We start from the raw sequence: 26,472 nt of genomic DNA on the forward strand, positions 1-26,472 counted from the left end.
AGAACTCAAGAAGCTAGTCTCCAAAACACCAAACAATCCAATTAAAAAATGGGGTATAGAACTAAATAGACAATTCTTAATAGAGGAATCTAAAATGGCTGAAAGATACATAAGAAAGTGTTCAACATCCTTAGCCATCAATGAAATGCAAATCAAAACAACTCTGAGATACCATCTTACTCCTGTCAGAATGGCTAAAATCAAAAACACCAATGACAATTCATGCTGGAGAGGATGTGGAGAAAGGGGAACACTTTGGTGGGAGTACCAAATTGTACAGCCACTTTGGAAATCAGTATGGCGACTCCTCAAGAAAATGGGAATCAGTCTACCACAAGATCCAGCAATTCCACTCCTAGGCATATACCCAAAAGAAACACATTCATACAACAAGGACATCTGTTCAACTGTGTTCATAGCAGCATTGTTTGTAATAGCCAGAAACTGGAAGCAGCCTAGATGCCCCTCAACTGAAGAATGGATAGAGAAAATGTGGTACATTTACACAATGGAGTACTACTCAGCAGAAAAAAAACAATAGAATCTTGAAATTTGCAGGAAAATGGATGGAACTAGAAGAAACCATCATGAGCAAGGTAACCCAATCACAAAAAGACAAACATGATATGTACTCACTCATATGTGGATTTTAGACAGAGTAAGGGATTGCCATCCTACAATCCACACTGCCAGAGATACTAGTAAACAAGGAAGACCCTAAAAGAGACAAACTTTGTCCCCTGGAGAAGGGGAAAGGGTCACCATCCCCTCAGCAAATTGAGAGCATGGGAAGAGGGGGGAGAAAGCTACGAGAGTGAGAAGGGAAGAAAAGGAAGGATGCAGAGGTCATGAGGAAGCAGAAAGTTTGAGTCAGGTGTAGATTAGAAGAAAGGACATATGACAGGTAGGATTTTAGTTGGAGGGATGGTAGAGGAGGAAGAGAGGGAGAAGGGAACTGGGATTGTCATTTAATTCAATCTTGTTTGTAATTCAAATATATAAAAAATAAAAAAATTCTTTCAGGTGAAATGTATAAAGGACTTTAAATTAGGTTACGTAGTGAAAACAAAACATCTGGCAACAGTTCTCAATCAGATAAGAGTTCATCACATTTCCCATTCCTGAAAAAGAAAGTTTGAAGAAGTTTCACACATTTTGGAAACCACACTTTACTGATGATGAAACCACTTTATCACACGCAGAGTTATTCAGAAACTATTTTGATCTTTGGACAAGAATAAAACAGAAGGCTTAAAGCTCTAACTAGAAGCCACTATCTAGCTTAACTATCAGTGTTGGCAAGCCAGGAAGCTCTAAACTTCTCTATGCTTTAAGAAGAAAGCACCATGGATCTCTAAGTCATTCAGTGAAGATGCTCTGTTATAACACGGGGGAAGCTGTGGTTAAATTGGCCAATGGATGAGGAAAAGAACAGGAGACTGTGTGCTCAACAACAATGACACAAGTTCAAGATGGGCCAGCCTGCTTCTGGCTGGTCAGAGCTCTGAGTCACTGTCCAGCAAATGTGACATTGGCCAGCATGCTAGCCTTCCTGGCATCTGCAGGCTTCCCTCTACTTGTGTTCAAATTCTTCACTCACACTGGAAAAATAAAGCTATTTTTAAAAAGAAAAATTTTTGATTATCCAAATGTTTTGATAAATGTGGCAACCTTTAACTGGCCATACTGATACTTCCCCATTATAATTTATAATTGTATAAACACTTTATTCAGCAAGCACTTGGTCTATTAAAAAGCTTTGTTGAGCCACAGTTGACATCAAGCTTGTGTTGCATTGTACAGGAGACATTAGTGGCTAAGACCCTGTCAGTGTCTCTCAGAAAGGTTAAGTACCATAGTACTGCTAACTAAGTACATAGTACTTTTGTGGCCAACTGCCATAGAAGGCAGAGTGAGAGCTGTGGGCTTCAGCCAAATGCATGAAGTAGAAGGCCTCATGACATCTGGAGGGACATCTCGGTTTTCTTCTCCAATAATTTACTCTAGCTAAGCAACGCTCCTGTGGGGTCACTGAGACATATGGGTCTGACCAAAGTTGTTACATTTCTTGTTAGTCATCAGCCACAGTGCTGGTAGAATGACAGAAACATCTGGGAATGGTATAGGAACACAGTTTGGACCACATCTACGCCAGTTGGCTGTCACCGAGGATCTGGCCTGCACACACATCTTTCTTGTGTTGATGAGCAGACTGAGACACAGACACATTACAGGAAGGGCTTAGTAAGAGGCTATCATAATGTGGTCGGCGGACCTCTCCCCAACCATGCCAGCTCATGGGTACTCTGCACTCCGGCCTTCATTCTCATGGCTCATGGGCCACTCTTTGTCCATACACAGCCCTTTATGTGTGTCAATGGTCTTTCCATGTAGATGGTTTGCCTCATTAGCAGCTGGGGAGAATCCCACTATGTCAACAGCCATAGTGTCTGCTGGGACGTGAGCTTGGAGCACACTGGCGAGGCCAGTCTCCCCAGCTTCCTAACCAGCAGAGGGTATGGAGGCTAAGGAGGAGGCACCACCAAATCCCAGATTCCAGATTCCTACACAGATGACAGTTATCAGCTGTGAGGAAGCTGCAGATTTGAACATGGTAAAGTATTTTCTATTTTCTCCTTATTTTAGAGAGAAAATTCCAGAAAATTTAGAGAAAGTTTCAGATTTATACCCCCCATTATTTCAATGAAGAGAATGTAAAAATCGCTTGGCCTAAAAGATTCTGGCAGAAATATTTGAGCCATAAAATATTAGTCAAACATCTTTTTGGATATTGTAATATAAACTTTGTGGAGAACTATGTGCCTGGTGCCAGGACAAAGCTGAAACCTTCTCCTCAGAGTTCTTCCCCACCCCCTTCTCCATGAGTAACCCTCATGTGGAAGGCAGCAAGCTTCTGGCTCTATTACAAGGGGTTCCCTGGCAGGTGCTGTTGTCTGTCTCTTTCCTCCGCTTCGAGGAGATCTTGTCACAAATGTGCTTCCAAGACAAGAGGGAAAAGGTTGTTTATTTGCAAGCTGCTCCGTAGTAGCCAGTACTTGAGATAACAGTACTGGGAGTTGATATAAAGGATTGAACTCAGAATGTCAAAAACAACAGTTGTCACCTGTGGGGTTACATACCAGGCTCTTACACTGACCATCTTCTGAAAAACTTTCATTCACTTACTCCCCTGGCTCATCCAGTCTGTGCTAGACACTTGAGCACCAGAGACAGCTGTAAGGAATTGGTAGGAATCCCATCTCTGAAACACCACGTGAGGATGCTCTGTGGGGAGTTTCAGGGCCCCATTACCTCTGGTTCTTGAGTCTTCTGTTTTCTATGGCAATAACTTGTGTCCAGAAGACCGACAAGACTATGTCCGGTGGTACGTGACTGGGCACTGTGTGAGCCAAGCACTCACACTGATCCTGCTATGCGAGCAAACAGTAGGGCCAGAGAGCCCAGCTTTGCTGACCCCCAAGGCAAGAATCATTCTTTCCCCCCTCTGTTCTCTGTGTTTTTACACATTCATTCATCTCCCCTGGACTTTTTTTTCTTCTGGAAGAAGTCATGAAAAATTCCCCCCCAGGATTCCATGGCAATAGTACAAAACGCCTCCTCCTTGCTTTATGGCTTTTCCTCCCTTTTATCTACTTAGCTGCTTGCCACTGGAGCCAAGGCCAGCACTCCCACAAGCTTCCTGCCATGTTTAAGGAAACAGACAGGCAGAACCACCTCCCAGAAGCATCCAGACTGTGTTCCTTTACACATGAGCTACCTTTGGTTGTGTGGGTGAACCTCTGGTAAAGTCTGCCTCAAGAGGAGGATCAGGCTTTGCCCCAGCAAACGGAATTCTGCCAGAAGACCTTTCTTGATTTCTGATTCAATATCATACTATGCACTCTTCTTGGAATTTCAGCTTCCTGGCTTTGGTTTATAGATTTCAGACTAGCCAGGCCTTGGAATGATGTGAGTTTATTTCTTTTCCTTTAAACATCAACAAAAACAACACTGGGTCACTGTGTGCATAGCCTTGGCTTTTCTAGAAGTCACTATAGAGACCAGGCTGGCCTTGAACTCAGAGAGATCTACTTGTCTATTCTTCCTGAGTACTGGGATCTGATTTCTTAAAATAAACATCTTTCTCTTTAGAGGTAGACTTGGATAAATAGACATCGCCATAGTTTCTCAGAAGAACTAACACATCTTGATACTACCCATTTCTCTGACAATAATGTACCTGGGAATGACCTGGAGAGTTTGGAATTTGTTCAGCTCCAGGTTCTAAGGGGATCTATGCTTCCAATATGCTTCCAGGAGGCACTGAGCCTATTCCCCGTGCACCAGATTCTTAAGAGGAAAGCTTTATGTAGCCAACCTTTTGAGCTATTCCATCGTCTCAGTTATTTTTCTAAGATATTATTTATATTAATTTTATTGTATTCCGTGAGTTAGCGTTTTAGCTGATCCATTTTAATTACTAATATCTTAGTTTGTGTCGGTTCCTCACTGTTAAATAATCTGTAATAAATGTAGTACATGTTTTGGTCATCAGGAGACCTCATGGAAGACAGTGATCATACTATATTGCCTAATAATGTTGTAGATATCTTAGTGTTGTAGAATATTAGTTTAAGATGTGTTACATTCATTTATGCTGTAATATTTGTTTAGTGATGCAAAGACATGTTGCATTCTTTCATGTGCATCTGTTTAACTCTGTGAAGCTGTGTTACTTTGTCTGTCTAAAACACCTGATTGATCTAATAAAGAGCTGAATGTCCAATATCTAGGCAGGAAAGAGGGATAGGCAGGGCTGGTGGGCCAAGAGAATAAATATAGGAGACATCCAGGAAAGAAGAGTGAGGTTTGAGAAAAGGAGGAGAGGAAGACATAAGGGACCAGCCATGGAGTAAGAAGGAAAGAAAGATAAACACAATAAAGAAAGATGAAAAGCCCAGAGGCAAAACATAGTTAAAGAGAAATGGCATAATTAGCTAAGTTGGAAAAGTTGGCTAGAAACAAGCCAAGCTAAGGCCAGACATTCATGAATAAAAATAAGTCTCTGTGTATTTATTTGGGAGCTGAGTGGCAGCCCCCCAAAGAGTAAAGAAAACAACAACAACAACAACAAAAAAACCCAACTACATCAGAGTGTCCCCGGCACTGCATAAATGGGACATGGTGGACATACATGTAATCCCAGCACTCAGGATAGGGTGCTAAAAGATCAGAAGTTCAAAGTCACCAGCTATAAATTATGTTCAAAGCTGCCCTGGGCTCAACAAGAAAGGTTACTTAGAAAGATTATCCAAACATACTCATGCCCAAACTCATGGCTTCCGCAGCAACTCAGTTCTGTGTATTCAGCCCCTGGGTTCCAGGTTTCCATGGTCATCATGGAATCTTCTTCTGTCCCACCAGCCAGCTCCCAAATAACAACACAGGTACTTATTAATTATGCAAGCTTGGCCTCATCTTAGGCTCGATCACTAGCTCCTATAACTTCAATTAGCCCATTTATTTTAGTCCACGTTCTGTCATGTGGCCCAGTTACCTGTGATCTGCACTGTATGTTCCCCTGGCATCTCCAGTGTGCCATCTTCTCTTCCTTTCTTTCCCTGGAAGTCCCACCTATGCCTCCTGCCTAGCTAACGGCCATTTGGCTTTTTATTACACCAATCCCAGCAAATACATCTTCACACAGTGTACAAGTATCCCACAACACATAGGTTTTGGGCATTGTCAAAATTCGATGCTCGGAGCATTTATCAAAGAGTGTTCTCTGCATTTATTCATATATTCTCATGTCCGCTCATATAACAATATCACTTGATTATCTATCTACCTGATGACATAGGTGGCCTGCCAGAATAGAATTAGTTCAATATCTAACCATACATTAGCTTATGATATTATATGGTGTTGTAGGTGTATTATTATAAAAACCTGGTCTAGTCTAAGAGTCAGGGGCTTTTCCTGAAGAAGTGACATTTGAGATGACATCTGAGGATGTGGGCTTCAGCCCTGTAACTTTGGCTAGTCCTCTGCTGGTAGGTTAGGCTCTGGTGAGACATCCCCCATATGGAAAGTCTCTGAAGGTCTCATAAGAAGTGTATTGCAGATGTTACTCTACATTTTCTGTTCCATGATGTTGTAGAAATAACACTTCACTGGCATACATCTGCTCCTTGATGGCCTCAGTTTCCCCCAGATAAAGCTGAACACCAAGTGCTTCCCATCCTAAAGAGCTAATTATTTTAAGGTATTTTATCATGTAGTCATTATTTTGAATACCCTCTACCACTGTTGCTTCCATTAATATAGATTTATAACAGTTGAAAAGGAAACCATTACAGTGTAATGAGAAATCCACATGTGTCTGTTTAAGAGGTAACAAGGATTTAATTAAGTTACGAAAAAGGGAAAAATACATGCATGAATACAGGATATGATAAATCCAGTTTCAGAGTCCTTAGAAAGCTAGGAACCAATCGCATGCTGCTTCACACTACCTGACCTGGTCTTCACCACCCAAGAGAGAGCGACCCTCCTCTCTCCTTCCTTTTTAAGAGGTTACATCAGCAGGTGAGAAGCACTGCCCACTACACTTCCCTTTTATGTCTAAATAAGAAGGTTCTAAGCCTAATACAAAACTATATACAATAAGAATGATTATCAAATATTGTCCAGGAGAAAGAAAGTGTAGTAACAGAAACAAAAATGGAATTACAACCAACAAAAATAACATCAAGTAAGAAACGCATACTAAATGTCCAGATCATACATAAATGGTAAATTATAGAGATTACTCTAATAGCTGTCCTATCCTGAAGAATCTGAATCTAGTATCTGATATGCTCTTAGGTAAGATATGAGAGGATAGGAACTGTGACTATCTTGTCTTCATCCCTATCAAAGATCTGAGAAGGAAAATATTACCTGAGTAAGCAAGAAGTGCAAGCAAGTGACGTCTAAAGATGCAAGAAAACATAGGTAAATTGGACTTCATCAAAACTAAAATCTTTTGTGCCTGAAAAGATGTTATTTTTTAAATGTAAAGACAACTAACAGACTGGGAGAAAAAAAAACTCTATTGATGTATTAAGAGTCTAAGATCCAGGATATATTTAAATTTTTTTGTAATTCAAAAACAACAAAAAGACAGCCTGTTTTAAAATATTTACTTCCCCAGAGGAGACAGACATGGCTTCTTAGCAGAGGAAATGGTACCCAGTGTTGTGGATCACTGAGGATATGTGAGCAAAACCACAAAGGTGTGTCTCTTCAGGCTTACTCGGGTTTCTCTAAAATGTGTTTATGTTTATTTTTTATTTATGCATGAGTGTTTTCCTCATGTATGTCTTTGCAGCACCTGTGGACCTGGGGTCTTTGGAGGCCAGAACAGGGCATTGGATTCCCTGGATCTGGGGTTACAGATGGTTGTGGGCTGCCATGGGATGCTGAGAATAGAACCCGGGCCCCTGCCAGGGCAGACAGCGCTTTCAACCACTGACCCATCTCTCCACCCTGTGCTTGAAAACTTGAAAAGATAGGAAGTTAGTGTTGACAAAGACAGAAAAACTGGAACCTTCCAAATAGAACTGTAGAAAATAGAGTGCTGTTGAGAATGTAAAGTGTGTGTTACCGTAAAATCAACAATAACCAAACAAACAATTTTTCGTTTCCCTTAAAAGTTAAACTCAGAACTAAAGTACCATCTAGCAGTGTCCTGTACATACTCCAAAAGCTGAAAAACGATACTCAGGCACCAGACTCAGGTACGTTCACGGCAACACCATTCAAACTGGACAGGGTGGAAACAAGACGTAACAGACAAATGTAGGAATGAATGTAGCCCACCTACAGGACAGGACATTCTGTGAAGGAACAGAGCCATGGGAAGTGATGGACACAGGGTGGATGTGACAGCTACTCTTAGTTGCCAACTTGACTACATCTGGAATTAGCTAAAACCTAAGTGGGAAGACCCACTTCAAGATACACCTGTAATCTGAGCCACACCTTGTACTGGCAGCCTGTGTAAAGGACATGGAACAAGGAAGCTTACTCTCTGTCTGCTTGTCCTTGATGGCAAGTCCATCTCTTCACTGGCATTAGAGACGACTTCTTCCGGATTCCAGCATATAATGAAAACCAGTTGAGCATCCAGCCTTGTGGATTGAACAACTACCGAATTCTTGGACTTTCTGTTGGTAGACAGACATTGTTGGATTAGCTGGACCACAACAGCTTGCAAGTCACTCTAAACAAAATGCTAAGTGAAATGGCTAGGTACAAAGGGCTTTGTATTGTGTACTTGTGTTTTATTAAATATTCCACACAAGTTGGTCCAAAGAGTCATAAAACAGGTTAGTGATGCCAGGGACTGAGGGGCAGGGTGTGTGGTGAGCAGGCACCTGGTTGTGCATCTAACTTATGGGTAAGGCGTTTTGGAACTAGATATAGGTGGTGACCATAAAATATTGAATAGTTATTTAAATGGTTGCTGTTTATATTATGTGAGGTTTTACTTCATTAAGACATGACCTAGTGACAAAAATTCACAACTAGATTCTTCCCGTCTATGTCAGTCCTATTTTATTATCTCAACTTTATTTTATTTATTTGAAAATTACATTTATTTGCTTACTATCTTGGGTGTGTGTGTAAATATGCTTCAGTGCATGGGTCCCATGGAGCTTGTAGGGGTCAGAATCCAACTTCTGGAGTCAGTTCTGTCTGCTGGCAGGTGAGTTCGGGTGTTGAATCCAGGTTGTCCAGCTGGCAGCAAGCACCCCACTTGCTGAGCCATCTCACTGGCAAAAGGCTTTAAAATGTGCAGAACTTCCAGGGCTACCTTTGGTGAGCCCCTCCTTTCATGGTGTGAGTGGCCCCACTGATTAATTTCCTCATGCTTTTCTCCTCCCTAATTCAGATCTCAGTGCAAGGCTTCAGGAACATTGCAAACAGCTGCACAGGGATCATGCACCTCACCATCAACGACATGCCAACCCTGACCGACAACTGTGTCAAAGTGGGTAGTGAGAATATAATGGCGATTGAGAAATGTGAATTGGCTTTTTATTTGAGTTGATTAGTATCTAGGAAGTCATTTAAATATTTTCAGATACACACAGGCATGCACCTTTAAAAACATTTGAGGGACTGGAGAGATGACTCAGTGGTTAAGAGCAGTGACTGCTCTTCCAGAGGACCTGGATTCAATTCCCAGCACCCAAATGGCTGCTTACAACTGTCTGTAACTCCAGTTCCAAGGGAACCTAACACCCTCACACAAACACGCATGCAGGTAAAATACCAATTCCCTTAAAAAAACACAACAAAATCCATTTGAATGCTTAAATTCTTTATGATGTTATAGCCAAAGCACAACTGCAATTCTCCCAACTATGACCTAGATCCAGCTCTGCTTGGCTTAAATCTGATCTCCCCCCATGTCAAATTGCCAATTGACTTTTAACATTTCATTTCCTCATGTTTTTCCATGCCCTTGTAACGTGATTTTATTTCTCTGCATTACTGAAATATGAAAATACTGCATTACATAAAATATGAAAACAGTCCTATTTGCTTCAAAATTAGGAAAATGTAATAGTTAGCATATCTGTTTCTGAAAATCTTGAGGGGAAAATGACAGTATCTCCTCATTGTTGGTCCTCTACAGTAGTTAACCTGTCTCTGTTCTTTCCTCTCCCAAAGGTCTTGGTTGAGAAGTGTCTCCAAATTTCAACGGTGGTTTTCATTGGCTCACCACACATCTCTGACTGTGCTTTCAAAGCTCTTACTTCCTGTAACCTCAAAAAGATCCGATTTGAAGGTCTGTGAAGCCAAAAACATGATTTAACCTTGTTTTTAAATTTTTTTCCCTGGACCTTTAAATATAGTACTTGTATTTCCTTCTTTTCCACAGGAAACAAAAGGATTACTGATGCATGCTTCAAATACATAGACAAGAATTACCCAGGTATCAATCACATCTACATGGTGGACTGCAAGACACTAACAGACAGCAGCCTCAAGTCACTTTCAGTTTTGAAGCAATTGACAGTGTTGAACTTGACCAATTGCATAAGGTAAGAAGTCATTCAGGGTATGTCAACTCAGGGTTCAAGTAACATTATCAAGGATGAGCCAGTCCCTCTCCACAGTGTTAATGGGGATCAGGAAAGGCAGGGGACCAAGTCTTACTGTGTAGATGAGTTTTCTAGTTTGACTGATAGAGTAATTATATAATCATTTTTGACGGCACATGCATCTGATTTTAATCATACACATAGGCCCAAGACTGTACGCAGAGGATTTTCCCTAAAAGTTCACTTGAAAACACAGTTTTGTTGTATTGCACTAGCTCCCAAAACCAGCTGAGCTGGCTCGGCCTATTTTTCATTCTAGATATCTGGAAATCTTTTTGAAAGGAAACTGTCTAGGTTTGATTGTTGTTAGGAGAAGGACAACTTACACTGTTTCTCACAGAGGTTTACAAGTAGCGCAGTGTGGGTGGGGCTTGAGGGGGCTCTGAGGTTGCTAGGTACATTGTGTGCCTGGAAAGGAGCTAATCTATCTCAAACTAAGCAGAGTCTCAGGTTACTAAACTGTCCTGCTTCCGGTGGGTTCTTTCTTTGTGAACTCTCACTCCTGTTTCCTTGCCCACAGTGCTGCCTTTCTGCTTTCTTTTGCAAATCTTTTCCAGAGACACACTTCTCAGTCTTATAGCTTGGGTTCTATATTTTATTTTCTTGTTAGTGAAAACATTACTCATTGATTACTCCAGTCTGGTGTTAGCTAATAGGTAAGTTTGTTGTGTTTGGACCCTGCTCTTCGTCATGCCTCACTTCCCACCCCACCAGCCTCTGGCTTGCCTTCCTAGCTGCTGGTACAGCAGTGACTGGGTGAGATGCATCATGGGAATCACTAAAGTTTCCATTCGCTGGAATACTGTTATGATAGTTTTTAATGTCAACTTTGTCACAATTTAGAATCACCTGAAAGGATTTCCAACCTGTCTGTCAGGTTAGCCTGTTGGCATGTCTGGGGGGGGGGGGCTTGTTAATTGGCATGGGAGACCCACCCTGACTGTGGGCAGCACTATGCCCTGGTTTGGGGGTCCTGTGATGGCTAATCTTGTTTGGTAATTTAACACAGCCTGAAAGAGGGGCCCTCAATTGAGCAATTGCTTCTTTCAGGGTGACCTGTGGGCATGACTATGTCTTGATTGCTTTTAGACGTAGAAGGGCCTAGCCCACTGTGGGAGATGGTGTCTCTGAGTGGGTGGGCCTGGGCTGTCTAGAGCCTAGTAGCAAGCATCTCTGAGGTCGGTGTTTATTCCCTGCCTTTGGTTCCTGCCTGAACTTTTGTCCTCGATTCCTCTGATGATGGACTCGAAACTGTAAGGTGTAGTAAACCCTTTCCTCCCCAGGCTGGTTTTGGTCAGTGTTTTATCATAGCAACAGAAAGGAAACCAGGACAGGCCTTGAGTAGTATGAGGAGGGAAAGCTAGCTGAGAGCAAGATGCCCAGCAGGCAGCTTGGGTGCCTGGGTACCTTCAGCTCTCTCTGCTCTTGACTGCGGATGGGAAGAGACTAGTTGCTTTGAGCTGACCTCCCTCAATGGTGGACTGTAACCTAAAACTATAAGTAAGTACGCCATCTCAGAAGCTGCTTGGCTAAGGGTGCTTGGCTCATTGAAGCAACAGAAACAATCACCTTCTGCCTTTTCTGCTCTGCTCCTGGCGAGTCAAAGGGAAAGTGCAGCCAGCAAGGAAGGCTCTGAGTGCTCTTCCTGCCCGCACACCCTCCTGTAGACTGTCTGTGTGTGATATAATCAATCGCTTGTCCTGTTTCACTGGTGGAAAGGCTTTCTAGAGACGCAACTGGTGGTCTTCAGATAATATTAGAAGTAAAGCCCTCCTGGAAGACCGAGGACAGTACAGGGAGATAGCGTGGCCCCTCAAGGCGCTTCTAATGACGACAGGCTGAAGTCACCGACTTCTTCCAGATGCAAGTTTTCTCTGGCCTAGAGTTCCAAAGGTCACCCCTTGTGTTTCTGGTCCAACCCAGGTGACCTTGAATTCGGTAGAATCCATCCAGGATCTTGAGTCTTGCTTCTTCCTGTTCTAAAATTTGGCCTTAGCCTTTTGCTGATCCTATCAGGGATTTTTTAACCTTAGTACATTTTAAACTGGAAAAAAGAGATCATCCATGTTATTAATAATCATGCCACCTAATAAAACAAATGGACACAAATAACATTTTATTAATATCTCTCCTATTACTATCATATATCCATTTTCTGTTATATTAAGAGCTATGCAATCATTTTCAAAAATTTGACAAAACGCCAGTGTATGGATATTTCCTACTTTGGAATGTATTTGGTGTAGAAACTGGTGTCACCACCAGCCTGTATGTTTATTTATGAGAACATATGTGACCCTTCTGTCTCTCTTTTCCACAGGATTAGTGATGCTGGCCTGAGGCAATTTCTTGATGGTTCTGTGAGTGTGAAGATAAGAGAACTCAATTTGAATAACTGCTCCCTTGTGGGCGATCCCGCCATTGTGAAACTGTCAGAGCGGTAGGACAAGCGACAATCTGCATTAGAACATTAGCTGTAACAGGCGTGACCATGGATAGACCTAAAAGCCAAGAGCCCAAGTCCTTAGCTGCATGTTGGGCACACCCAGAGCTAGAATAGCCGTTAGGCTTGAGTCCTTAGAAGGAAGTAGCCTAACCCCATCGTTGCTGCTCCCTCTTATTGTTACTGGGTTTAATTCTGAACAGAGAGATGGATGTGTAGATAGTGTGACTTGTCTGCACTTTTCAAGGATTCTGTCCCTACTTCAGGTTTCCTGAGGACTATTGTAGATGATTGATTTAATCCTGACCCTCCTCGCTTGGCAGTGGCCTCAACTAAGGCTCCTGCCATAGACCAAGGAGAGAGAAGTGTGGAGGTTGGCCATGCATGTCTGGTGTCTACTCTTCAGGGTGTTTTCATGCTGGTGTTTTATGACTCTGAAAAACACTTTTCTTGCATTGTTCTAAACCATAGTGTGAAACGAAATCAAAGACAGTCTCATATTACTCCACCTTTCTTCCCTCCAACTTTATATTAGCCAGATGGGGCTCCTATCCCAAACCCCAGCACTTCACAGGCTGAGTCCAGAGGACTGCCATGAGTTCAAGGCCAGCCTAGAACTACAAAATGAGTTCCAGGCCAGTTTAAGGTATAGATTAGGACTCTGTATCAACAAAACAAAACAGCCAAACTGCTTTCTATGTTTAAGATGAGAAAAGGCAAATCCTATCTTCCACTCCATCTATTCTCCCCAGAGTTTTAAATGGAGAAACTGGCACTGTTGATGTGTTTGAGAGCTGAAGTTAATCGTGGCATTTTTTTTTTCAGCTGCACTAATTTACACTATTTGAGTTTACGAAATTGTGAACATTTGACTGACCTGGCAATTGAATGTATTGCAAACATGCAATCCTTGATATCAATAGATCTTTCTGGAACATCCATCTCACATGAGGTAAATAAAAAATATAAATAAGTATATATACATATTTTAAACAGTCTTTTTTGTTATATTGTTTTCTTGTTTTCCAGAAGATGAAGATAATAATATTTTTTTCTTAAGTGATTAGATTACAAATGGAAAATTTAGGAATATTGTCCCTAGAATAGTAATTAATGGTGTTATTGGTAAATTATCATGTTTCTTTGTTTAAAAAAAATTAGCATGATCCAGTATTTTGAGAAGAGGCATGACAAGCCAAAGTAATACATGATAGTGTGAAATTCATTTTTTTCATAGATTTTTTTGATCTGTGTAGCAATGATATGCTTTAGGCAGCCACGTGTATTTTTCCCATGAGATTGAAGCTGAAGTCTAGGAAGATCCCTGACAAGACTTTGATGTCTCAAAATCAGTTAATGCTGCTCTGTAAAGACCAAGCCCATCGTGCCACCCCACACAGGCTCATCTCCTCCCGCACAGAGCAGGTGCTGAGAAATGGGTCTTTCTGAAAAACTTTGCCACTATATGTAAACAAGAACCCCTTTCAAAATTTGGTGCCATAGGAGGGAAAGACACCCCAGCTGCTTACTAAATCCCTACTTAAAGACCTCAGTCAGACATCACCTCTCTGAGGTCTTCCCTGAGAAGCCCTGGAACACTACACACATCTCCAACTCCAGCACACCATTAGCATGACCTCCTTCTCACTGCTCCACAGACATCCTTCCCCAACCTCCAGTTAGCTGCTTCTGATGAAGGATGTGCCTGTCCCTGGTCCAGATTATCCTCTTTCTTTACTTATGAGTGCATCTAAATCCAACCTTCATTCTGTAAGGTAGTCTCCTCCCTGTTCTTTGGTGTGAAGAGTTAGATGTATGTAGTCAGTTCTTTGTGGTTCAGTTCATGTTTGGTCTTCTCAGAAGTGTCTTCTGGGCATACAGGAACCCTGTCTTAAGTCCATCTGATGCTGAGTTTCAAGTCTAGGTAGACGCTAGTATCTGCTTCATCCTGGCTCTCAAGGCTGCTTTGGATCCTGCCAGAGTATGGCGACTCTGTGAGGCTGTCTTAGGGTCACTGTCCCAGAAAATCCCACAGTCATTCGGCTTCCCCACCATGCATTTACCCAGACCCATGCTTTCAGCCTTCTGTTGCCTTTCCGCAGGGTGAGATCTCAAGTAAGCAAGAGTCGAGCTTGGTGCTCACTGTGAGGCACTTGGGAGTGGTTAGCAGGTCCATGGCAGAGGGCCAGGATTTCCTCCACCCCTTTGCATGCCATCATCTGTATGTACTTCCTGTATGCTCTAATTCTTTCCCAACATCCCTGCTATGGTTTCAACTCCCTGGATTACCTTGACCTCTGAGTTCCAAACCATTTCTTCCCATTGGCCCAGCATAGGAGAGTGTGTGATGGCTTAGTGTCTGATGGCAACATCTGCCCTCTTAGCTTCTCAGTTTCTGTATCATCCATGTATCCCTTTCTCTGTTAACATTAATTTTCCTTGAGTTTTTCAATTTTATTTTCCAAAGTTTTATTTTCTGTGTATGGATGTTTTGTCTGCATGTATATATCTGTGTACCACGTGGATGCCTAGTGCCCAGGGAAGCCAGAAGAGGGCATTGGATCCCCAGGGCTGTTTGTGAACTGCCATGTGGGAACTGAACCTGGGTCCTCTGTAACAGCACTCTTAACCACTAAGTCATCTCTTCAGTCCCAATTTCCTTAGTTTTGAATACTTAATGGTTGCTTGTTTCCTTTTGATCTTAATAGATAAAATAACACAGAAAACTCTGGTGCCTTTTTACTTTTACCAACTCCACAAGAAAAGGTGAAATGGATGGGTTCCCTAACCTGTCTGGAGGCTCTGTCTCCCTTGGCACTGATGCCATCTGAGATGGTCTGAACAGGCTCACAGTCCCCCAGCACCGAGTGCTTTGCTTCCTTCTGGCCCTCCCCTCCCCTCCCCTAGATCTTTCAGAACCCAGGCTTTTAAACCTTAAAAGCCCAGGACCACCCCACACCCCATGCTCTTTTGTATGAAGTCTCTCCTTGGCACATGAGTAGAGTGACCAGCTGTTGTCCTCAAGGTCACAGGGCAACAAGGAGAAGAGGATTGGACACAGAATAAAACATCGAGTATCTTCTTTTGCTGCAGTGCTTACCACACACCTGCCTGCCCACGTGCCTGGGAAGATCTGCTAAGTGAAGCACAGTACAGTGACTAAGTGGGTTTTTGCTTTTAGGGGGAACTCAGTTTTCATTTCCAGAGACCATGTGTTAAAATCTTACTTACAGAGAACCAGTGAAAAAGTTAAGAATGTGGTCTCAAGCTCTGTTCTCTTTATTTTTATTTTCCCCTGAAGAAAGCCTGTCATTTGAGAGCTGTAGAGACCCATGTGCCAAACTAAAAATAACAAACACCAAATGGTTGAAAATCTCCTGAAGGTTTTTTCCTTCCTTTGTGTCAAACTCTCATCTAAGAGGCAAGCGGTTGACAAGGACAGTAGTACAGCAGCTGTGGGAGCTAACCTCAGACAATCGCAAGTGAGTCACGCCGCCACCCTCTGTCAGAGCCGCTGAACACTGTCCTGGACTGCAGGTCTAATGAAGTGCAAATCTGACTGCAGACTTAACACTCAGAATTTAAATTCTGGAATATTACAGATAGTTATCAGAGAGGAAATTAACCAGTTGTGCCTTTGGCAAATTTTGTTTTCTGGTAATATGTCCATTTTGAATTCTTCTCAGTAAGTTTTCAGGTAGAATTGCACCATCGCTCAGTTAACATGTATTCGTTATGACTTTTATGTATGGTGCTGGGGACAGCAGAATGAACAAGGCAGCGCTGGCCCTTCCTCCCAGCCCTTACATTCTGTGGGGCCATGCTGTAAGGCTCAAAGGGTGTGGGCAACCAGGGAAGAGAGGCCTCCTTTGGCTTTAGTTTCTAAGCAGAGGAAAAGGGAGTGTGAGCACTCAGAGAAGCCAGCATAAGGCCATCGAGCATCAGTGTGTAGAGACATTTGGACAACATGTGACTGTGGCTTGATTCTGAGGAGAATATGGAGGGACGTTGTGTTTGGAGCAGGCAGGCACCAGGTGTCTCTAGACATCTTTAATCTTCTATGTTTGTAAACATCTAACCAAATTATGTCCTTGATTTAACTTGGACTACTTGGATATAATTTTACTCCATGTATATAACAAGGTTTTCTACTAGTTAAAAGAGCTATAATTTCCTAAAGATCCATAATTAGAGCAGTTAAACATTGATCCAGCTGCCTTAGTCACTGCCATGCTTGTTGTTTAAAGGAAAAATGAGTCAGAACAGTGTCCAGACAGACTCCCTTAGACAGTGGTTTATGAAGACTCTTTCATTTGCACAATTTAAAAGAATTTTCTGATGAGTGTCCTAGACGGTGTTTTTTAGGTAGGAAATCTGTCAGAGCCCCCACACTGGACTAAGAGATCTCCAGGACTGAGAACTGGTTCCTCCTATTGCTGTTTCCTAGACTCCCTGGGAATAGAAGGCCTTTGATACACACACATGGGTTATTTGTAGGTAGTGTGGTGGACAGGCACAATGGCGTCCTAATTTGGCCTGCCCAGCACAGACACAAAGCAACACATTCAAGGACTTCCATGCAGTTTAGTCTTGCTGGAATACATGGCAAAAGGGATACTGAAGGCAACTTCAGCTGTGCTGAGAAGTGGGGACTTGAACCAGTGACAGGGTAGCACTTGGCAGCAGTCACAGTCCCCATGCTAAGTGGGTCCTTGGGAAGCTGGCAGGGGCTGTCTTAATTACTGTTCTATTGCTGTGACGAGACACCATGACCACGGCTCTCTTAGAAAGTGAAACGTTTAGTTGTGGCTGGCTTACAGTTCAGAGTTGAGTCCATTATCATCATGGTGGGATGCTCACACATGGTGCTGGAGCAGGAGCTGACAGCTAGATCCTGATCTGGGGGTGGGGCGGAGGACTGGCATGGCCTTTTGAAACCTCAAAGCTCACCCCCAGTGACACTTCCTCCAACAAGGCCACACCTCCTAATCCTTGCAATCTTTTCAAACAGTTCCAGTCCCTTGTGACCAAGCATTCAAGTATCTGAGCCTATGGGGCCTTCTCATTCAAACCTCCCCAGTGGGTGATTAGGAGATGGGCTGTGGGAACAGAACGAATAAGTGTTTTAGGAATTAAAGGAAAAGGAGTCCTTGAACCAGTCTAGAGCTGGTATAGAAAGGTTTCTAAACATTATTTAGTAACTAAAACTGAAAGATGTTGACCAGTTGTAGGACATGAAGATTTATACATGAGTCTGGGATGTCTCTCCAGACATACCGTGTTCTTCATCTGATAAATTATTCCCTCTGCCAGAGATGCCCACCTTCCTCGCCCACCCGGTAAATTCTTACATGGCTTTTAAGTTGCAGCCGTGACTAGCTCTGCTGACACTTTGGAGAAAGCTTGTTATAGAGTTGTTAGGTCAGAGCCTGGGCCCCTGGCAGCACCCAGAAGCCTTGCTTGACCACCATTCACAATAGGCCAACTACACCAACAAATAAGCAGGAAAGGCAGGAAAAAAGGAAATTTATTCATTGTATCTGCACTGGGAGGAGGAACAACAAGGAACTATAGTGACATCCCAACCCATGTCCATCTTCAACATCCTAACATGAGGTGCAGGTTTAAATACAGGGCCAGAGGCCCATTGCTAAGGAATCTGCTTAGGGTGTGGTCCTACCACCACTGTCCTTTCTACTGGGCTCTCTTCTGCCCAACCTTCCACCAAGTTGTCAGGACTGTATGAACTCTTGTTTCGGGAGACAACTGGAGTAGACTCCAGGGTCCTAGCCTTTACTGGGGAAATTCCAGTTTCATGGCATGCACTGTCTGATAGCATCTGTGGTCTGGTCTGTGTTGATGTTTGAGGGTCCTGTTACCATCGAAGGCCATGCAGGCATCTGAGGTCTGGTGCCATGTTAGTGTCCTAGGGCCATGCTGCTGCTGGGGCCAAGCTGATCTGAGTGGCCTGCACTACCACTTGGGGGCAATAGTGACATATAGTGACACACAGAGCTGGCTGCTACCGAGGGACATGTCTGGGTCTGTGGTCCTAACACAGCTGGGATTCGTGTTGATGTCTGTGGCTTGTGTCACCTTAGGGAGCCATAGGAACCATGTATGATGAAATCAGAGGCCCTTGCTGAGCTGGCTCCGCCCTTTGCTGTCCATGGGAAGGATGGCCATCCCTCTTGGTGGACATTACAGAAAGAGGTCTGGCCGTGAAACTCACAGGAGAGCTGGTCCCCACACTCAGGAGAGATGGCCCTACCCTTCACCACGGGAGAAGGAGAACTGAGCCTGGTGGCTGGGTATGGGGGTGGGGGGGCTGGCTCCACCCTCTCACCTGAAGTGGGTGGCCCTAGGGGCCCCGACTGACCAGCTCAGCTACTACCCATCCCACAGCTGGGTCTTGGGCTGGCCCACCCTAACATCTACCCCATCTATGACCTGCTGGAGCACATGAAGGGACTGGTCCTGTGGCTGAAGGATATCAGGAGTGTCCGTGAGGATCCACTGATGATGGTGTGCCAGAAACCAGAGGCCTTGAGTCAGACCAGTGATTCATTGCATTGAACACTTGCAAGAAAAGCTGATTGGATAAAAGGCTATACTGTGTGACACATTGTGGCTCCCAATGCCACCAAGAGGAATGAAGAGGTTTTTAATTTTGTTTCATTTTTGTTTGCTTGCTTTGTTTTGTTTTTAATTTTCTTTCGTGGGGGTGCTGCAGGGGTGAAGGGAGAATATGGGGGACCTGGGAGGTGAGCAGAATTAGGGTGATGATATCAATTTCCCCAAGATTCAATAAAGAAATTATGTAAAAAAAAAAAACAAAAACAAAGTAAAACAATGGGCCCATTATCCTTAGTATTTATTCTAACTGCCTGTCCTCTGCGCTCCAGGCTCTGAGGGTAGAGGCTGGACCATCTATCGAATCTTAGGCCGACTGGCGCTAATGCCCACTTCATAGGAAGCACAGGATGTGTTATTTGTGAGCAAGTGAACGATGGACCTGGCACCATGCCCTGTCCCTCCCTCCACCACTAAAGAAGCACTAAAGGCTTCTTTAAATTCCACGTCTTCTCAGCTATGCTCTGAGCGGGAGTGGGAGAGCTCACAGCTGCATGTCTTAATCTGATGACATGCCTGCTGGAGACCACCCATCTGCATGGAACACACACAATACAGCTCAAGGGCCAGGAACACAACATCCAAAACAGGAAGCCAGGAACTCAACTGGGATTCAGGACATAGGAAAAGATGAGCATTAAAAGGAAGCAGGAAACTCAGAGACAAAAGAATTCGCCTTGAACTTTTCAAAAACATAGGCCAAGAATCTAGCTGTGGATTTCCACAGGGAGATGGGTTCCCCTCCTCCTCTCCAGCCAGGCAGGATGTCAGTGCTCTCACAGAGGTCACAGTGTCTTGTCTCCCATGTCCAGCAAAGTGCCCACTGGGGGAGCAGCAGTCTCAAGGGTGCTGCCCTCAGCCCAGCTATCAGAGACACTGGTCTCCCCATATACACGCCACGTTTCTAAGTGTTGGGCAATCTGGCTTGTGTGGTGGTCAATCAGTCAGAGAGCTGATACCACTTCAAAAAGAAGTTACCACAAAGCTATCTGTAGTGGCTCAAACTTTAGTTTCAGCCCTTCAGAAGGCTGAGGCAGGGGGATTGCCATGAGTTTGAGGTCTTCCTGTGTTAAGTAGTGAGTTCCAGGAAAGCTTGAGTTACAATGTGAGACAGTCTGAGAAAGAAAAAGATTTTTTAAAAAAGTAAATGTGATCATGAGATTCACACTAGCAATAGAGTAAGTGGAAGTAAGCAAGAATAATTGAGGAGTAAATCTCTTTATAAAATCATAATTGTTGACTAGACTATAAAAGGGAGGCGTCTGGAGAGCCTGAGATACATTTTTCAAGAGCACTGGACAGGGCAGTGTTATCAGTGGCTTTAGGAAGAGGTTTACTGAAACAATATGTATTCCCAAGAATAAGTTTGATTCAATATGGCTAACAGACTGCAAGCAGCAACAAGAAAAACAAATCCTTCTCAATTCAAGTATTTCCAAAAGAAAGTATATCCCAGTCACGAATGTGCAGAGTGCCAGAAAGAGAAGAGGGAATCAACAGTCCACCACAACAGATGACCAGGGCTGGGACAATGGCTCCATCGATAAAGTTTCTGCTGTTAGATCCCCAGAACCATGTACAAGACAGGTGACACATATCTGTAAACCCAGATCTGGAGGATCAGGGACATGGTGACCTCTGGGGCTGGTTGGCTAGCCAGTCTAATCAGCAAGCTTTTATTTATTCACTATTAACTGTGTGTCAGTTCTGAAGCACTAAACTGAAAGGCACAACCCTGTGTCAAGGTACAACCCAGTGTCAAAACAACAGGAAAATAACACTGTATGACTGCAAGTTATGAACAGCATGGGTTCAGAATGTCCTCCCTGGTGCCGCCACACTGAGAACTTGGGCGAGTCATTTAATGCCTGTGTTCCATTTCCTTCCTTTTCAAACGATGATTACAATGCTGCCTGTTTCACTGTATTCCGGGGACCAGCAGAGTGCATCCGTAAGCAGTTCGAGCCACACATGCAGGCCCGTGTGCAGTGCGAGCCGAGCCTGGCAGTGGTGTGGGTCTCTTAGAGAAGGAGTAGCCGTCCCAATGGCAGCCAGTAGGGCCTGATGGCTGGCTGGGAATGAAGACTCGGAAATGGTGTGTGTGTGTGTGTGTGGGGGGGTGTTGAGAGAGTTGTCCCAAGTACTACCCAGGGTTTTGATTTGTTCAAGTGTTGTCATGATAGGCCATTAGTCAGGAAAAGAACCTAGGAGAGAGACTGAGGCTTGGAGGCAACATGCTGAATTCTCTTTTGGACATATTTGATCCCAGTTACCATGGGCATCTTTGGTACCAGATGACAAAAATCAGACAAGATAGACACCTGCCTGGTTTTGGAATCTCCACTGTTGCTTTGTTTGCCTTTGCTGTTTCCCTTGGGTTGTCTGGAGTTTCAGGAATTATATGCACTCAACTTCCAGAATCCCCCAAGCAGGAGAGTTACCAAGTGTTTTATCTTCAGCGGGAATGAGTGAAACATCTGGAAGGGGACTCGCTGCATTTCCAAGGAGGTCTTTTCAGACCCCATGCTCTGCTCCTCCAGTAGAGGCTATTCCCTCCAGTAGAGGCTCCTTGCTACCCTGGTCCATTTTATTTCAGGGAACTATCAAACTCCCCAGCAGGTAAGCACCTATAGGCAAGGTCAGGAAGGCACAGCTGCAGAGAAGGTGCCAAGCTCTTAAAGGAAGTTCCCCAACTAGCAGACTGAGGAGGAAGAGCTCACTGAAGTCCCCAGCTTCATAGCACTTCCAGACTGCTGACAGTGTTCGAGGCACACTGGGGCCAAGTCAGCAGTTGAAAAGTGATCAAGAGTGGGGGTTGAGGTGGCTGCCGAAGCCTGGATTAGAGAAGGGAAAATAGCCATGCAGATCTCCTCAGAACAGCAGTGTGCGCACGCAGGTCAGCTTGAAAGATGAATCTACAGAGGAAGCTGAAGGAGTATCTAAAAAAGTAAATGGGAGTGGGCGTTGGTGGCGCACGCCTTTAATCCCAGCATTCAGGAGGCAGAGGCAGGTGGATCTCTGTGAGTTCGAGGCCAGCCTGGTCTACAGAGTGAGTTCCAGGACAGGCTCGCAATACAGAGAAACCCTGTCTCAAAAAAACAAAAAAAAAAAAAAAAAAAAAAAAAGAAAAGAAAAGAAAGAAAAAGCAAAAAGAATAAATAAATGGGAGAGGTCAGAGTAATGCCACAGGTGCCAGGGAAGTGGTGCCTTAGCCAGTACTTACCCGCTTTTATATGAAAGAATTATTTTGTTTTTGGGGAGAATGAGGCGTGTTTGTGCTCCTAGCTGGGTACTTCCATTGAATATTGGTACTTCCCTTGAATATTGGTACATTTGTATGGTATAGTTTAGAACCAGAACCGTGCGACTCTGTGAAGAAATAGAGCCCGGAGTTAATACTTCATAGAATTCTTTGTTAATTAAAGAAATGTAATAATGATTTTCATGTTGGAGTTTCCCTACAAATTATTCTAAATTATTTTTCACAAACACTCTAAAAGCACCAAAAGAAATGTGGGTTACAGAAAAATACACTTAAATAGTTTGCCCACTCCTGAGAGTTAATAGATTGTACTGTGTATGTACACTCTGCATGCACTTTATACCCTGCTGTTTACACCTAAGCATGTATGCAATGGTATTTACAACAGATCTGCCATAGCCTCAGCTCTTCTCTTCTTGAGAAACTTATTCATTAATTCATTATTTTCTTACTCCTTTTTAGTTCCTGCTACTGCTCAGGGCTTCTGGGCTTGAGTATGAAAATAAAGTCAGAATTTCCTCCCTCAGTTTCCCCTCTGTTTTGTTTGGCTGGTGGTTTTCCAGTGAGTTTGCTATGGTTTGAAGTGGTGTAACCTTCCAAAAGATCAAGTTCTGGGATTCCCCCAGAGTGTGGCAGTGCTGAGGTCATGCTACCTGTATTCATGGTGCCCGTGGGAAGCCACTGGGTCATAGGGTGTCCCGCCTCACAAACAGACTAGTGCTGTATCAGCAGAGACGCTGCTGCAGAGAGAGGCCCCTCTAGGCTTTGACATCTGTAGGCAAGGCCTTCTCTTTCTGCTTCCCATGCTGTGGTTCAGTCATGGACCTCTTTGCAGGGTGGGGTATCCAGCCACCAGATTCCTGAACTAAAGAAGCCTCTTTCCCTACCAAGTCCTTATTTTCTCTTGGTCTGCAGCTGTGGGTGAAATCTTTGTTTTAGTGTGTTTATGTTAGTGTCTGCAGGCTTACTAATTATCCTTTATGAGAAATAAATGAAAATCTGGGCAATCAATGAAACCTCGTTTTTTTAAAATCACAAACAGGACAGGTTATGATCCCACCCTCTCCATGCTCACTGTTCTGGTACGCTTGTACGAATGTGTATTGCTGAGACAGGCATGGTATCTTACACTTGTAATCCCTCAGGAGGCTGGAACAGGAGGTCCAGAGCTCAAGGCTTCCTGGGTTATATATTGAGACCTTGTCTCAAAATAAAAAGTGAATAAATAAATAAATTCTAAAAATAAAAGTGAATTTCTAAGCTGAAACAAACTATTCACAAGGATGGTTTATAGCATTTCGGCTGCCAAATAAGTTACAACATTATATTTGCTGTAATGTTCACATTCCATAATGCCTTGGCTATTCTCCAGGCTTTTTATAAAAATTAAGCATCTCAAAAGAAAAGCCATATGAGTATGAAAAGATAAGCCTCACCATCACACTGCTAATCTGTTTAGGTAGTTTTCACTCGTCTCATTTTCACATATAGGGCGTGGTTTGTTTATGAAATCAAGGTCAGCTGCTCATTCTGAGAGATCAGCAGATCATGAGTGTTTCCCTTCAGTACCATCTTTTACCACCAAGAAACACAATTCCCCCAGTAAAGACAGGGCTTGTATTTCAGAAATACGTAAACAAGAATTTGGGCAAGTTAAACTCAGCTTTATAGGTGGCTGAGTGCATAACTCAGTGGTTAGGCTGTGTACTCAGAATTCATGAGATCGAGTGCTCAATCCCCAGTATATAAAACAATCCCCAAGTAACACCACACAGAACTTGGGGCAGTACCGGGTCTAAAAGCCTTAATTTATTCAAAGTACCTCCCCAAAATTTTGGTGGAATTAAAGGGAAAGTTCAGTAAGAAAATGAAAGTGTTATTTTATTTATTATTATTATTATTAATTATTATTATTTATTTGGTTTTTCAAGACAGGGTTTCTCTGTGTAGCTTTGGAGCCTATCCTGGCACTCGCTCTGGAGTCCAGGCTGGCCTCGAACTCACAGAGATCCGCTTGCATCTACCTCCTGAGTGCTGGGATTTAAGGTGTGTGCCACCAACGCCCGGTGAAAATGAAAGTTTTAAATAAAGTCCAGCTAAGAAATCTAAAATGAAGGACAGAATTTAAAAATCTATATTTAAAAACTTTTTAAAGACAAGGATCACCAAGAAATACTAAAAGTAGACCAGAAGGTTATGGTCAAACTGTATTCTAACACCCAGAAAGAATGCACTTATTAAATAAAGGGAACCATGTTTCTAATGAAGTAGTATAGTAGTCAGCCATAAATCAAGTGTCCAAGTGACATTCCTAGTGGTGGAGAAGCCTGACATAGACTCCCAAGAGGATGTGGCAACATTCAGGTGACATCCCAAAACCAAGCCAAACCATGAGCTGGCAAACGAATATTGTGAGGCATTACATGTAAGAACTGTCAAGCGCGCTTCTAAAGGTGTCCTGGGCTGGGGGGAGTGGTCAGTCTTCAAACCATGAAGACCCAGGTGCAATCCTCAGAACCCCATAAGCAATGGGGGGAGTGGTCAGTCTTCAAACCATGAAGACCCAGGTTCAATCCTCAGAACCCCATAAGCAAAGCCAGGTGCGGTGGCATAGATGAGAACAATCCCAGCTCTGGGCAAGTAGAAGCTCACAGGCCACCTTGGATCAGAGAGCCCTGCCCCCAGCAAACAACAATCACCACCAGAGGGAATAGCACCTAAGGAAGATGCCAACTGAGGTTGTCCTGTGGCCTACACACCCACACTCGTGGTGAAGAATTTAGGTAAAGGACATAAAGGTATTCTTTGAGCCTTTCTGGAAGTGAGAATGTTTTCAATCTAGAGTTGGAAGATGTTTTATATTTGTGTTGGTGGTGTTCCAAGCCAGGCATGGGATGACTTGGCCAGAGCAGGCACCCCCCACCCCAACACACTCCCCATCCCACCCTTCAGTAACCAATTCATTGCTGATGTCTGTCTACATTAGCTAAACAAATCCAGATGTTAAATGGGGGAAAATGTTCAAGAATTATTCAGCTCCAAATGTCTCGTGTGCACGGATCTGTTTTTCCTTCCGCTGATCCCAGGGACCCCAAACTGAACTACTTCCAAGCAACTCACTTTCCAAAGGAAATCTCTGCTCATTCAGTTTCCTTGACTGAAAGGCTGCCCATTACATTACTGCTTGTCAAAATCACAGTTTTTCAGTTTAATGCAAGTTCCCTTCCTCTTTGAAAGTTCTAATAGACCACCACCTTTGCCTTCCAATCGGAAGCAGTCATACTTCCCAAATGGTCCCATTTCTTTTACATTTTGGTCTTGGTATAACAATGTATTCTCCACATTGTTTACCTCTGCCACCCTGGGTGACCACAGACTTGTTAGGATGGCTTGGTGTCTGCTTTCCTTTGAATCTTGTGTCTTGAGAACACATCCCTCAGTGAGCCTCATACTGTAGCATAAGACACTTTCCCATGATAGCTTCCTGGGCATCTTGGTTCCATGTCCTTCAGTTCTGTGGGCTATGGAGAAGCGAAGTGCTTGCTGGGAGCCTGGAGCCTTGAATTCTCACCCAGCCTACAGTTCTGCCAACAGTTCACCAGACTGTCCCACCAGCTGTTCTCCTGTGTGCCATCTAGGCAATTTAGCATCTTTTTAAAATTAAAAAATAAATTTTTTTATTGAAAATAGATTTTTCTTTTTTGAATAAGCATGTGTATAAAATTTAATGAGTTCCCGATTCCATTTCATAGAAATAAATTTCATCTGTGAAAACCAGGTTCAGAACGCCCACTGAAACACAGCATCAACCTCAACTGTCCAAGCAACCCTTAATTCCTTTCTTCACTGTCACCTGGAGGAAAAATGCTTTATTGTAGAAAATAGATTCTTTTCTTACACAATATATACCAGTTATGCTTTCCCCTCTCTCTACTTTTCCCAGTTTCTCCCTGCTCCCCTCCTATCCAGAATCATTC

General features: G+C 43.4%; 1 protein-coding gene across 1 annotated transcript in view; it reads left to right on the forward strand.

Annotated features, from left to right (window-relative positions):
• The window catches only part of Fbxl13 (F-box and leucine rich repeat protein 13), a 198,368-nt gene that overhangs the window by 133,386 nt on the left and 38,510 nt on the right, over positions 1-26,472 (forward strand). The window contains exons 13-17 of the mRNA XM_027393433.2: positions 8,939-9,037; positions 9,724-9,841; positions 9,935-10,097; positions 12,478-12,597; positions 13,426-13,552. Coding sequence (XP_027249234.1) covers positions 8,939-9,037; positions 9,724-9,841; positions 9,935-10,097; positions 12,478-12,597; positions 13,426-13,552 — 627 coding nt within the window. The remainder of the gene's footprint in view (positions 1-8,938; positions 9,038-9,723; positions 9,842-9,934; positions 10,098-12,477; positions 12,598-13,425; positions 13,553-26,472) is intronic.

This window comes from Cricetulus griseus (genome assembly GCF_003668045.3).
Source record: "Cricetulus griseus strain 17A/GY chromosome 1 unlocalized genomic scaffold, alternate assembly CriGri-PICRH-1.0 chr1_0, whole genome shotgun sequence".
NCBI lineage: Eukaryota > Metazoa > Chordata > Mammalia > Rodentia > Cricetidae > Cricetulus > Cricetulus griseus.